Below are 15481 nucleotides of genomic sequence, written 5' to 3' on the forward strand. Positions count from 1 at the left end.
CTAAGGGCTCAACCTGCAGGGAAGGCAGCTGGCATAGGTGAAGCTCCAGACTGTCCTGATAAAAGGCGCATCTGCCAGTGTAGGCCTTGTAGGTTCGCCTACAAGGTTGTGTCAAATATGCCACAACACGAAAAGCTCACACCCATGCTAATCAATACAGAATGATCTAGGATAAGAGGTCACAGTATGATGCTCAAAGGAGGTAGACTCTGGAGGAATATCAGAAAATATTTGTTCACAGAAAGGATAGTAGATGCATGTAAAGGACTCCCAATAAAGGTAGTGGAGACAAAAATGGTAACATAATTTAGGATAGCCTGGGATGAGCACAGAGGATCCCTTTCTGTTCTGAAGTGACTTGAGTCTATGGCATTGCACCAGGAATGAAATTAAGCAGATTAAATGTGCCTTATGGTCCTTATCTGTTCCTTTGTTTTTCACCAGCTAAAAAAATGAGACCTGTTTACCCATTTCTGCAAGCAAATGTATGACTCAAGAGCGTAAAAAGCAGAGAAAAAAATACCCATGGGAAAGAATCAGAATGGAAAGCCACCTCCCTAATCTGGAATTCCACCTCCCATGAGTGCGCCTCAGGAATCAGTCCTGGGATCGGCTCTTTTAAACATTTTCGTGCCTCACGGATCAATTCTGGGACCAGGTCTTTTTGATATTTTCGTGAAGGATTATCGGGAAAGGTTTATCTTTTTGCTGATGATACCAAAATCTGCAACAGAGTACAGAACCAGGAAGGTGCGGAAAACATGAGGTGGGATCTAGCGAAGCTCAAGGAATGGTCTAGAGACTGGCAGCTAAGCTTTAATGCTAAAAATGCAGAGTAATACATTTATGGCCTGATTTTAAAAAGCATTTACTCGAGTAAAACAGGGTTTTACTCGAGTAAATACACTTTACTTGAGTAAGTGGGCTTTTGAAAATTGCTATAATATATGCCATTGAATTGTCCATAGGATTTACTTGTGTAAGTGCACTTTACTCCAGTAAATGGCTTTTGAAAATTGCTACAATAGTAGTTACATTTACAAGTGTAACTCCTTTTGAAAATTACCCCCTTAGGCTGCAAAAACCCATGGGAGAGGTACAGTATTAGAGTTGAAATTCTTCTAAGAACAAAAGATAGGCAAAATCTGAGGGTGATTGTATCTGATGGTCTCAAGGTGGCCAAATAGATTTATTTATTTATTTATAGATTTTATATACCGAAGTTCAGGTAACAGAGTTACTTATCACTTCGATGGATCACTTAGATGGATAATTGAACACTTTTATTGACTCTAATAGTGTCTTAGATCAGTATCAGTTCGGCTTCCGTAGACATCATAGTATTGAATTACTTCGTCTTCCAGCTTCGACACTATCAGAAGAGGCTTTGATTGTGGGACATCTTAAATCCTTTTCCTACTTGATATCTCGGCAGCCTTCGATACAATTGATCATAATATACTTTGGACTCGTTTAGAAGCTTTAGGAATTACTGGACATGTATTATCATGGTTTACTTCATATCTCTCTAATAGAACTATACAGGTCAAAGATGACTCTTTCACTTCATCTTGGCATTCTATAGACTCCAGTGTACCCCAAAGTTCTGCTTTATCAGCCGCGCTATTTAACATCTATATGACCCCTCTTTACCGAATTTTAGCTGACCTTGGGGTACACTATAAAATTTACGCTGATGACATCCAATGTTTTTTTCCTAATTAATACTACTTGGACACAAACTGAACAGTTCTTAACACAATCTCTATCACCCAAAACTATTTAAACCAAAATAAACTAGCACTGAATATTAACAAAACTGAAATAATGGACCTATCAAGATATACATCATCCAATATACCACAAAAGATTTGTTTTAAAGTGTCAACATATCTCACTTACTAGCTCAATCCGCAATCTTGGTGTCATAATCAACTCATTGCTAAATATGAACAGTCATATCTAATACAAACTTCACATCACAAATTAAGGCTATTACAGCATCTTAAACCTTTTCTTGACATCAATTATTTCCACACCATTTTACAGGCACTTCTTTTTTCAGGTATTGACTATTGCAACTCTTTACTCTTAGGTCTCCCATCCTATGCAAAACTTCCACCTCAGAATATTCAAAATTCAGCCACTCGTTTATTAACACTCCAGTTCGTGAACACATCACTCCCGTATTACAATCGCTCCATTGGCTGCCAGTTACTTTCCACATACAATATAAATTAGCCACCATCATGTACTCTCTCGTCAATAACTTACACTCTCCTTGGATCAATTCCATAATGAAAATATACCCTCCGACTACAGCACTGCATTCATCCAACCTGAACCTCTTAGACATTCCTTCTCCAAAACTAGCCCGTCTAGATGAAACCAGAGAATGTGCCTTCTCAATAGCAGGTCCCACCTTCTAGAACTCACTCCCTAAGGAAATTCGAAATTTGAAGGAGCCTACATTTTTAAAAAAATGTCTAAAGACCTATCTGTTTAAACAAACCTTTGAAGGTTAACCTTATTTTGTACTTTACGTTGCTATTATGATGTTTTATGTTCTATGATGTTTTATGATGTTTATAATATTTTTATGAGTTGCTATGTGACCTTTATTTGTATTTTATTCTTTATTTTACCTATTATATTTTTATGAGTTGTTATTTGATCTTATTTGTATTTTAACTTTTATTTTATTTATTATCAGATGTTAATTTAATTATCTATGAATTTTATATTGTACCCCGCCCTGAACATAGGAAGGGTGGAAAAGAAATGTTTTAAAATAAATACAAATAAAATAAATAAATAATGTGATGGCAAAAACCAGAAAAATGCTTGGTTGCATAGGAAAAGGAATGGTTAGCAGAAAAAGGGAGGTGATATTTCCCCTTTACAAGTCCCTGGTGAGCCCTTGTTTGGAATACTGTGCACAATTCTGGAGACCACACTTTCAAAAGAATATAAATTAGTTGGAGTCAGTCCAGAGAGTGGCTACTTAAATGATCAGTGGTCTTTATTCTAAAGCATATGGGGATGAGAGCATTTAGCATGGTATATTTTCCGATATGAATCTTGAAATGTAAATAAAAATACTGAAACTAGATCATATGGGGATATATTTAAAGATCCAAACACGTATATCTTAGAAAAAAGGCAAGATAGGGGAGCTATGATAGAGACATTTAAATATTTCAAAGGTTTCTATGCACAAAGGTTAGTCTCTTTCAATGAAAAGGAGGTTGTAGAACACGGGGTCATGTGGGATGAAGGTGAAAGGGAATAGATTCAAGCGTAATCTTAGGAAATAGAGATTAGTGGATGCATAGAACAGCTTCCCAATGGAGATGATAGAGACAGAAAAAATATCTGAATTCAAGAAAGCATGGGATAAATACAAGGGATCTCTGAGGGAGTGATGGAAATTGCAAAGGCTTCATAAATTGGATGGAGTGTGTAAGGCAGTGCCTCTGCGTTCCCCCTTAAACTGGTGCAGGACCAGGCTAGGTGCCTGGTCCCCTTTAATTCCCCTGGTGAGAGAGAGCTCTGTGGGCGGGGCTCAACAGAGGAGGAATAAGAGCTAGGACCCAGGTGGGTTAGTCAGATCAGGCTCAGGTCTCCAGGAGGAAGGCAGCTCCTGTAGAATATTGCTATCCAAACACTAAGTTGTAACGAAGCTGTATGAGTACAAGGAAAGTGGTACTAACTGTGAGTAATTGGAGTATACTGTCCTGAAGGAAAAGGCAGTCTACAAATGTATATGCGTTAAAGTGGCAAATAAAAATAAAGTGTTTTAAGAAAGGTTGGAATCAGGAGATCAGCGCTCTGTCCCACAGATAGGTAGACTAGATGGGCCATATGATCCTTTTCTGTCATCGAGTTTCTATGATTCTATGAGGGAGGCTGAGATACTATGGATTCTTAACAGGGTTCACCACTCCTATATAATCATAAACGTTACACTACACTATATAGTACAGCTTCTGTGACAAAGTGAGGAGACTGGTGGGGAGGATTTTTTCAGAAAAATACATTATCTGAATTTTTTAAAAACTCCCTCACCACTGTCACCTTGCAGCTAGAGTTTCCAACTGGCTCCATGTCCTGGTTCTAACTATATATTTTCCCTATGAAAATCAGAACAAGTTCATGCATGCTCTGTGGTAAAGAAGCCAAAATTGCCAATTTTGGCTGCTTCATATGATTTTCTGCCAAAGTTCTTCACGCATTTAGACGGGGTAACGTGAATTACAAATTGCTCTGTGGTAAAACCAGGACTGGACAAGCCTATTCTGCCTGATATGGAGCCAGTTGGCAACCCTATCTGCAAAAGATGGACAAATACCACCTGTGCCCAGAAGTCTCTCAAGCTGGACATGTTATTTGCTTGTCACAAGCCCATTAAAGTGCAGTATCAGAACACACGTATTGGACACGCAAAACAAAGAAAGAAACAGACTCTAGCGGGTGCATGGGGGGAAGACCTGGTTAGTCAAACTGAGCCTACAGCAAACAATGATGAGAAATGAAGTGCTCATGGCAATCATTCCTTCTCAATTTTAAAAAAGGCAGATATTTTCAGATTGCATCAAGAAATAGCTCTGTGCTTCCCGCCAAGCAACATGGAAATGAACGTTAACAGCTTTTCCCAGGCTTTCTTCCAAATCGTAACTCTGGAGCAGTTATTTATTTATTTTAAAAAAGCTTTTATTCTGCCTATAGCAAGATGCTCATGCTTGGCGGACAACATCATTTAAAAATAAATAATCATAAAATACATACAGACATGAAAACAAAGCAAAATCATATCGCTGAAGAACCATATGTTATCTATAACTTAAAAGCCTGCTTATATAGGTGGGCCTTTAATTGCTTCCTGTAGGTGCTGATACAACTTCTTTGTATTACAGCAACCCACGTTAACCCCAAACTGAAGGGGATGAAGGAGGGTCATCCTGCCAGGCTTCAATGTGAAGCTGCTGTAGGTTGTTTGACCCTGTTCCATGGGTTCCACTGAAATCAATGAATATCAGTTAGGATGTGTCCCTATGACATCTAATTAATATGCTCACACACATCTGTGATAAGCAGTCTAGCACTGACACTCTTTGGCTTTTAAAAGCATCCCTCTGTAGCTTCCTTCTATATCTAGGACACTTGCTCCACTTCACACACATACTGTGCACAAGGACACACTCATTCTCTACTTGTATAACTAAAATGTGTTCACAACCTATCCCTCCCCCATACTACACTCACACACACACATATATATATATATACAAGGCATTATCTCATCCTCTGGTGACCACCCTAGCTCCAGGCATCCTTTTCTCAAGGATAGTTTTTCTTTCTGCTTTCCTGTTTCATGACTCTGATTAATACCATTGCAGGATTCTCTCTCTCTCTTGCTCTCTGGTTTTTTTCCTATTAATCCTACCCTGGAGGAATTCTCTCCTTTTCTCTTCCCATTCGGCTTTTGTCAGTGATCCATTATCCACATGGCCACCAGTATTATTCTTTTGTCACCCTTTTTGCCCAGTGCATAGACCAAGTATAGCAGTGACCTCATGTGGCCAAGGGAACAGGATGTAGCTCGCTCAAGAGTCACTTTCAAGGTCATTGTTTCATACAGCAATAGAAATCACTGTATTAGTGAGCTCCCACTCCTCTCAGGGCCAAGAGGATTATGTTACTAGCACTTCCTGTTCCAGCCAACCCTGGTGAGCAGGAGCCTTAGCTGAGGTTTCCAAGCACGCAATGTGAGGGAGAGGCACCTGAGGACAAAGAAAGTTATGGTTACCTGTAATGTGATGGGGGAAGCTCTTGTATGACATTTTGTATTTGGGACAACTGTTCGTCTTCTGCAGCGCATGATACTGCCTCCTGTGAAGAGAGAGACAAGAGAACCATCCAATCAGGCGAAACGTGTCAGCGGGAAAGGAGAATGAAGGCCTGAGAGAGGCAGGAGGGAAGGCGAACCAGAGGAGGCTAAGGGTGATTCAGTGAGCCAAGATACCATAGAAAGAAAGATAAAGTAAGAAGGAGTGGAACAATGTCTGAAAAATTAAGATGCATGGAACACAGCAAAAGACACTGATCAATACCACAAAGGAAGAATCTGACTCAGGTGCTGTACGTTAGGACAGTGTTTTGTACCGCGAAAAGAGCCCAGAATGAAAAAGAGGATGAGCAGGCAGTTTTCTGTTTTTCTACCTTGCTAGCTTGCAAGATGTCAGCAATCAGCATCAGAGAGCAGCACCTGTCTGCTGCTGCTGCTGCTGCTTCCCTCTCTGCTAGCTCTCTCTTGCAAGACTCGTTGGCCTCCTTGTGCTGTTTCTATTGCAGAGGCAAGCCGGTAGAGGAGGAAGGAGTAGCAGCAACAGCAGATAGGCGCTGCTCTCGGGGAGGAGAAACAGTTAAAAGTGCCATAGGGTGTGGGGAAGAGGGAAGGTGATGATGCCAACGAAGTGAGGGGAGGTAAAGTAATGATGGCAGGGGTTGGGAAAGAGGGAAGATGATGGGGCTGGGTGGGGACAAGGAAGGGAAGGGAAGGGAAGAAGGTGATAATGCCAGGGGACAGAGAAGATTAAGATGATGATGGCGTCAGAGGGTTGGAGGGAAGGGAAGAGAAAATGGGGATGAAGGGAGAAGGTGGTGATGCCAGGAGTGCAGGAAAAGAGAAGGGAAGAAGATGATGATGTCAGGGGATAAAGAAGAGAAGGTGGTGATGATGCCAGAAGGGTGGAGAGAAAGGGAAGGGAAGAGAAAGTGGTGATGTCAGGTAGGTGGATGGAGAAGGTGGAAATGATGCCAGGGGAGAAGGAAGATTAAAGTGATGATGATGCCAAGGGGTGAGAGGAGAGGGATTGGGATTGGGAGAAAGGGAAGGAAAAGAAAAATTAAGATGCATGGAATTGGTTCTTACATGCTAATTTTCATTCCTGAAGTACCACAGATCAGTCCGGACAAGAGGAATGTACCTAAGCACCTCTACACTGGGCGGGCATGCGACAGACCTGCTCTCAATACACTCTCTCCAAAACTTGGCTCTTCCAGCTCTGAACATCCAACTGGTAATGCTGAGAGAAAGTGTACAATGAAGTCCACGTAACCGTCCAACAAATCTCTTGTGGCGATACCAACTGACACTCAGCCCAAGAAACCACCTACACCCTAGTAGAATGCACTTGCAGCCTCTGGAACCTTTCTGCCCTTGCAAAGATAAGCCAAAATAATAGCTTCCTTCAACCAACGAACAATACTGCCCTTAGCAGCCTTACATCCTTTCTTTGGCTTGCCAAACAATACAAACAGATGATCCGACCTCCGGAAACTGTTGGTGACCTTAAAATACCACAACAGTACCCGACAAACATCCAACCAATGCGGCTCCCTTGCTTCTGGTGCCTCCGAAGACCAATTCAGAAACACGGGAAGCTCCACTATCTGATTGAGGTGAAAAGAGGAAACCACCTTGGGTAACAAGGGCACCATGCGCAAAGACATTACATCATCCTTAATTCTCAAAAGCAACTCCCTACAGGACAAAGCCTGCAGCTCCAAAATCCTGGCTGAGCAAATCGCCACCAGAAAAACCACCTTCAGGGTGAGGTCCTTCAGAGACACCTTCCGCAATTCACTTGCAGAACTAAGGTCAAACTCCATGCCAGACACACTACACTCTGTGCACCGAGAGCCACAAATGCTTGACCCCCTTAAAAAAATCGCACCACATTCAGATGCGTTGCTCAAGACCTCCCTTGTAGTTTACTCCTGAGGAACCCCAGGGCCGCTGCATGTACCCAAAGGGAATTGTAGGCTAAGTTCTTGGACAATCCTTGTTGTAAAAAAAAAAACAAAACAAAATATGAGGTAGCCCTACCAATAATGGATCTAGGCCTTCCTCCAAACACCAAGTCTCAAAGATCCTCCACACCTGGACATAAGCCATAGACATGGACAGCCTCCTGGTCCGAAGCAAGGTGGTAATAACTGGCTCTGAGTAACCCTTTTGCCTTAACCAATGCCTTTCAAATGCCAAGCCACGGGACAAAAATGATCTGCCTGATCCAAGAAGATAGGACCTTGCCTTAACAGACCCAGAAGATGAGCCAATCTGAGGGGCTCGTCATCTGCCAGATGAATCAGATCTGCGAACCATGGAAGCCGCAGCCACTTCAACAAGCGGCCAATTAACAGCTACTGAGGAAAGACATACAGCAGGAATCCTGCCAGCCATAGAAGAATGAGAGCATCTAGTCCTTCGGCTCCGACCTTTTGTCTGCGACTGAAAAAACCCACGCCGCTTGGACAATGCTCTACAACACCATCAGATCCAGCTAAGGGCTGTCCCAGCACACCCGAATCAGGTCGAAGGCCTCCATTGACTACTTCCATTCCCCCGGATCCAACTGTTGCCTGCTGAGATCATCCACTTGCACATTGTCCACTCCGGCCACATATGAAGCTGCTAACCCCTCCCAATTGATATATGTCACCATTGTAGCATTGTCTGAGCAAACTATGGCCATATGCCCTCGGACCTGAGGAAGAAAAAATACCAGTGCCCTGCAAACCGCCCTTGTTACATCCGTGAGTGACCACTAATCTTGAGCCGTCCATCCTGTCTCCATTAGCAGGGCCTCACGGTGCATGGGAGAGGGGCAAAGATGGTACAGATGTATGAGGGCACCAAGGAAAGGGTGGTCCCTAAAGTAAGAAGCATATATCTTGAAAAGTAAATGAGAAAATATTGAAATTATATTTGCAATGTCTGCAAACCTAAAATTATCCAGGCATCTTCAGAAATTCATTTCAAACTTACATACATTTGAGTAACAAAAACAAGTCTGATAAGTAGTTTTGTTTATTTTTTTTGTCTTTCTTCATATAAATCAAATCAGACTGAATATTAACAAAGAATGGATTTTTTTTTTGCAAACGATAGGGCCTCAGCATACCGGGGATAAGTTAAATAGACCTCAGGAATGGTTAGGTAGTGTGGACGGGGCCTCAGTCACCAAGTGAAAATGATTTTCTTGTGACCTTGGGCAAGTAACTTAAACCCTCATTGCTTCAGGTATTTGCTTAGATTGTAATCTCTTTGGGGCAGGGACTTTATTGTACCTGAAAAAACATTGTAAACCACCTTAAGGGGAGCAATTTTCAAAGTCATTTCTGTACATAAACCCGGGGGAGGGGGGAGGGAAATTATGCACATAAAAGTGATTTTGGGCATACTTTTGCACGCACTACAAAAAGGCATTCGGGGAGGGAGGGTGAGTTAGTGTGGGGACATGATTTATACCCATACTTTCTATTTTTTCAAAGTACAATTGTAAACATACATGCGCAAAGCCACACCTGGTTCCGGGCAGGTACAGCTTTGTGTGTCGGCACTGCTTCCATGCATGCTCAGGAATTTTCAAAGCGGATTTATGCAAAGTACCCTGCAGACTTTAGCCTATGGGGCGGTTTGAAAATTACTCTCCCCCCCCTCCCCCAACAAAAGTTGTTGCCTTTTTGCTTGGTGACATCATCAGATTATCTGTCGAGGGAGTCTCCAGTGATCTCATGGAGGAAACGAAAATAGCCAGGGCTTGGTATTTCAACACAGTAACTAGGGGGAAAAAAAAGGTTTTCCATCTTAACTTGCAAACTACATAGCTGTGATTGGTCAGTCCTAAGGGAGACGGTGACACACACACACACACACACACACACACACACACACACACAAGCAACCCAAAGAAATGTTTTGCAGCGTTATTTGTTCTCCCCCGCATGGATCACAGTAACATTCTGCTTGTGCTGCAGTGGAAGACTCAAGCCTGGAATTCGGAAGCTGATGACTGATGCATCACTGTGGTCTGCCCAAAACCATACCTTCTAGACAAGAAGAAGTACCGAGTGGGCCAGGAGCCCCAGTAGCATTCACAAACAGGCCAGTGGCTCTTAACTGTGCTATGGCTTGGGTACTATTATGGGATGAGGTTTTATTTATTTTTTATTTTTTGCAGCGTTGTTACCAATGGATCAAGTTACCAGGGAGCCGGGACAGCTCAAGGCAATCTGCCGCCTGAGGCGAGGGATGAGATGGCGCCCCCCCTCCCCCTCGCACATGCTCTCCTCACCCCTCCAAGCAGCCTCACATATGCTCTCTCTCACACCCCCAGGCTCGCAATCTCTCGTACACACACAAACATCCTTCTACACTCACTCTCACCGGGGCCTTGATCTTCACTGCACGGCACGCCGGGGCCTTAATCTTCGCCACGCGGCACGCCGGGGCCTTGACCTGCGCCGTTCAGCATGCCAGGGCCTTGATCTTCACTGCACGGCACGCCGGGGCCTTAATCTTCGCCACGCGGCACGCCGGGGCCTTGACCTGCGCCGTTCAGCATGCCAGGGCCTTGATCTTCGCTGCACGGCACTTCGGAAGATCTTCCATGCTGCACGGCACCCCGGGGCCTTGATCTTCGCCACGTGGCACGTCCGGAAACCTTCTCCGTGTGGCACGCCCGGAGATCTTTGCCGCACGGGATGCCGGGGCCTTGATCTTCACTGTGAGCAGAGGTCTCCTCCATCGTTGCCATTTTCTACACAGAAAATAGCAAAGATGGAGGAGACCCCGGCTGTGCAGGGGGGAATTCTGTGCTGGTTCTTTGTTTTGGCGGCAGGGTAAGGCGGCCGCTAGAGGAGTTGGGGGGGGGGTAGTTTTTGCCGCTTGCAAGCGGCCGCCTCACCCTGCTTCATTATAGAACGGCCCCTGCCAGGGAGGCGGGGCAGGGAGCTCCAGGTCACCAGGCTGTGCCAGTTCCATGAATTTCTTTTTTTTTTTCCATATTGCAAGCTGGGACTTTGGGCTCCTTGTTTCATTAAGAAACACAGTTTTTTCTGCTTAATTCCGATCTCATTAAATGCAGGCGCTTGTAACTCTGACTCGCTTTGTCCCTGATATTTGGAGACACTAATTTGAGCAACTATTGAAATAAGCTCTGGCAGAGAAAATAGCATGAAATATTCTAACACAGTTTTCAGATCAAAACAAGCTGTTTGTCCATTGTGTGTAACACTTTACATCCAGTCTTCAATACAAGCATTCTCATTTTCTTTCTAAGCCCAGCAGTTTCCCCTGTTCTTTTGGACTTAGCAGTTTAATTGGACCTGGCCTCCAACTGGATACAGCGCTATGAGCATTCATTTGCAACCCATCCACCAGGGATTTCGCCACACTCACACCCCCCTTTTATACCCCCCTCCCTCCTCTCTTAGCCTGGAAATGTATTTATTTAAAAAACTTACAGCCTGCACTATCCTTCAGTTCTAGGTGGGTAACAAAGTTACAATCATAAAAATATTCACATTAAAATGCCAGAGACAAAGTAGAAACAAAACACTCCATTAACAGCATAAAATGGCATAAAACAATTTTAAAGCGTGAAACATAAAACAACCAAACATTATGACTTCTTGAACACTCAACAATTCTATCAACAGCTGGATTATAGTCAGTACCTGCACTATGTAATTAACCAGAAACCCACAAACTATAAAAAATGTAGGGCCTGATTTTAAAAAGTATTTGCTTGAGTAAAACTGAGTTTTACTGGCGTAAATGCACTTTAATCAAGTAAGCGGGCTTTTGAAAATTGCTGCAATATATGCCATTGAATTGTCCATAGGATTTACTCACATAAATGCACTTTAATTGAGCAAATGGCTTTTGAAAATTGCTACAATAGTAGTTACATTTATGAGCGTAATTCCTTTTGAAACTTAACCCCTTAGGCTTTTAGGTAGAAAGCTGAAATCCAGAACCTCCAGGTAGCATTGAAATGCTCCCTGTTCCACGCGCAGGTCCCCAGAGGCAGGCAGAGCGCCGGAGTCTCAATGCATGAATGAGACAATGGTGCAGGGAAGAGGGATTCAATTTTGAAAGGAATTGGGCAACCTTATGGGGAAGGGGGAGTCTTTCCCAAAAAGAAGGGCTCCATATTAACCAGGGTGGAACCGGCTGCTGGCGCCAACTTTTAAAAAGGAGACAGAGCAGTTTTTACAATAGAACAAAGGGGAAAGCCGACAGTCGCTCAGCAGTGCATGGTTCGGAGGGTGGTATCTTCAAAGGATACTAATGAAGCATTAGAGTTAGGGCATCCCAACAGAGCGGTTTCAATAAAATCAAAAGTAGTCCATGTGCTTATAAGTAAAGAATCACCTGAGCTAAAAGATTCTAAATTATCCCTGACAACTGATAGCAGGTGGTTAATACAAACAAAAAACACACTTTGAAATGTCTGTATGCCAATGCCAGAAGTCTAAGAAGAAAGATGGGAGAGTTAGGGTGTATAGCAGTGAATGATGAGAGAGACATAATTGGCATCTTAGAGACCTGGTGGAAGGAGGATAACCAATGGGACAGTGCTATATCAGAGTACAAATTATTGGGAGGATCAACTTGGTTGGGGGGGGTGGCACTTTATGTCCGGGATAGCACAGAATCCAACAGGGTAAAGATCATACAAGAGAGTCTTGCACAGTAGAATCTTTATGAGTAGAAATCCCAGGTGTTTTGGGTAAGAGTATAGTGATAGGAGTATACTATCGCCTACTTGGCCAAAATGATGAGACGGATGATGAAATGCAAAGAGAAATCAGGGACGCTAACCAATTTGGCAGTGCAGTAATAATGGGAAATTTCAGTTACCCCAATATTGACTGGGTAAATGTAACATCAGGACATGATAGAGAGGTAAAGTTTCTGGATAGAATAAATGACTACTTCATGGAGCAATTGGTTCAGGAACTGACAAGAGAGGGAGCTATTTTAGATCTAATTCTTAGTGGAACGCAGGATTTGATGAGAGAGGTAATGATAGTGGGACCACTTAGCAATAGTGATCATAACATGATAAAATTTGAACTAAACACTGAAATGGGGGATAATATGTAAATCTACAACTCTAACACTAAACTTTCAAAAGGGAAACTTTGATAAAATGAGGAAAATAGAAAAAAGCTGAAAGATTCAGTTCCAAAGATTATGAATGTACAACAGGCATGGACATTTTTTAAAAATACCATCTTAGAAGCACAGTCCAGATGTATTCCACACATTAAGAAAGGTGGAAGGCCACACGATTATCGGCAAGGTTAAAAGGTGAGGTGAAAGAGGCTATTCTGGAATAGCTAGTGTAGCTGGGTTTAAAAAAAGGTTTGGATAAATTCTTGGAATAGTCCATAAACTGCTATTAATCAAGTTGACTTAAGGATTAACCACTGCTATTACTAGCATTAGTACCATGGTATCTATTTAATATTTGGGTACTTGCTAGGTTCTTGTAACCTGGCTTGGCCACTGTTGGAAACAGGATGCTGGGACTGACAAGACACTCAATCTGTCCCAGTATTGCAACTTCTTATATACCTTCAATTGAATCTCTTTTTAAAAATCATGCTACAGGAGTGTCATCAGATGACTCCACAATCTGAAGTCAGTTGTCCTTTGGTGAACCTAGCTAGGTCCTTGAAATTATTCATGAAAAGCCTGTGCAAATGAAAACACTTTGAGCAGCTTCTGAAAACGAGCCATAGATGTTTCAGTTTTAAGTTCCTCTGGAAGAGCATTCCAGAGGAGGGGAACAGCCACTTCAAAGATCAGCTCACGAGATTCGGTCAATCTAATACGCTCTCGGAGGAAAATTCTAATAAACTGCAGAAAAATGATCTCAACAGGCGGTATTGCAGCAACAGTCCATGGCCAAGGGCCGCATACCAGCGGCTCCCTTTGAAAGCCTGCGATCATGGGCTCTTAAGTCTGGCCACTACATAGAGCCAATGTGCATTGACTGGGACTTATCCTTCCCAGGGGCTGTGAATGCTGCTTCCACAGCTCTATCCAATCTGAAGAGCAGAAGCCAGGCCTTGAAATAGAACCCATGAGTTTATTTATTTTATTTATTTTATTTCTAATTTTTTACAATTTTTACAATGAAACTGAGTTCTGGAATGGCAGAGCACGGCACTTGCCACAGAGTCACCAGGCTGGTCATCTGACGGCTTTGCAACCCCAAGGATAGAAGTGCTTTATTTTAATCAAGAGCACTTACATTGCTTGCCTTCCCCATGAGGTAACCTTTTACATTTTAATATCATCACTCTAACAATCTTCACTTTCTACCAAAACCAGAACTGAACCCACTCTTCGGAGCCGAAAGATTCATTACCTATTGGGACTGGGTTGTTTTGTTTTTTTTTGTGTTGTTTTGTTTTTAGTAAGTGGTTTAATTCTCCTGCTTTGGCAATGGTCACTACATCACTGTGTGTCTGCAGTGGGGGTCGAGTGGCAGGATATTGATCCCTCCCATATTGTTCAGGTACTCGGTCTCAGCCAAGAAACCAAGAAGAGATGTCCTCAGCTCACAGCTCAGACCTTTCAGTTGGCCAAAAAGTAGTGGTAAGTGAAGAAAAGAAGGCAAGGACATTGTTCTAACCCTGAGAGATGCTGCTTTGGCATTTCAGTCTGATCTGGGAAGGCTCTGCCAATTAAAAGAACTTTTCCTGGCTAACCCGATGGCTCTGTGGCAGTGCTGCTATGCAGAGATTCCCCAGTTCATTTCCCAGATCGGGCCTTCTGCACCCTGGGTCGGATGGGGCTGGGGATGTTGCAGAGGTAGAGTTCACAGCCACTACTGGTGGGAGAAGTTGTGGCATCATTAAGAGTGACACCTAGTGGTTGCATTTAGAGTCCACGAGGACACAAGGATCCGGAAGGAGCTCTCTGGTGCGTGGCTGCCGGACTCAGGGCCATCACTACAATGACCAGACTAGAAATGGTGGAAGGGAGGATCTATTAAAATAGGTGGAAAATCCCCAGATAGTTGCAAATTTAGGTTCAAGGTGCCAGGATCCCAACACTTGCTGACTGAGCTGAAAGGATAAAAAAAAAAGATGAAAGGAGGAACTACTGGGTCTTTAAAAAAAAAACAGCGCTAGAATGACTGTCTGAGTTTGCATAAAATCGCGAGCAGAAAACAAGTTGTTGAGGAACCAAGTCCTATTTCCAAGGGCTGGCAGCATGTGCAACTTGATTCATGTCACACTTTTCCTGACGGCACGCCAACATTTTCACCCAGAACAGGCCAGCATTGACAGTGGGAGCAGTTTTAATTTTCATGGGCCCCTTATATGAAAAGGTCTTCCCCCCCATTCTCTAACTATAGAAAAAATCTTTATTAAATAAGGGCTCTGGAATATTTACTATTAAAATATAGGGCTATGTGCCCCAAAATAAAACAGAATAGGATTCAGGGAAATCAAGGTGAAGGCAGGTGGCAAATCAACCGTTTTCAAATGAACCATTAAAAATTAACAACCAATGATTACCAGAGTTCAGGTTAGCATTGAGCATCTGACTGTGGCTCGAGTTCAAATTAAGATTATTTTCTTTCATCCTCAGGATGCTGTGCAGAAT

The 15481-nt window shown here is 42.9% G+C and overlaps 1 protein-coding gene across 1 annotated transcript in view; it reads right to left on the reverse strand.

Annotated features, from left to right (window-relative positions):
* Window positions 1–15481, reverse strand: part of ARHGAP31 (Rho GTPase activating protein 31) — a 148491-nt gene that overhangs the window by 34928 nt on the left and 98082 nt on the right. Inside the window, 1 exon segment of the mRNA XM_029577962.1 lies at window positions 5810–5892. Within this exon segment, the coding sequence (XP_029433822.1) occupies window positions 5810–5892 (83 nt within the window).

The sequence above is a fragment of the Rhinatrema bivittatum genome, chromosome 15 (assembly GCF_901001135.1).
Source record: "Rhinatrema bivittatum chromosome 15, aRhiBiv1.1, whole genome shotgun sequence".
NCBI classification, from domain to species: domain Eukaryota; kingdom Metazoa; phylum Chordata; class Amphibia; order Gymnophiona; family Rhinatrematidae; genus Rhinatrema; species Rhinatrema bivittatum.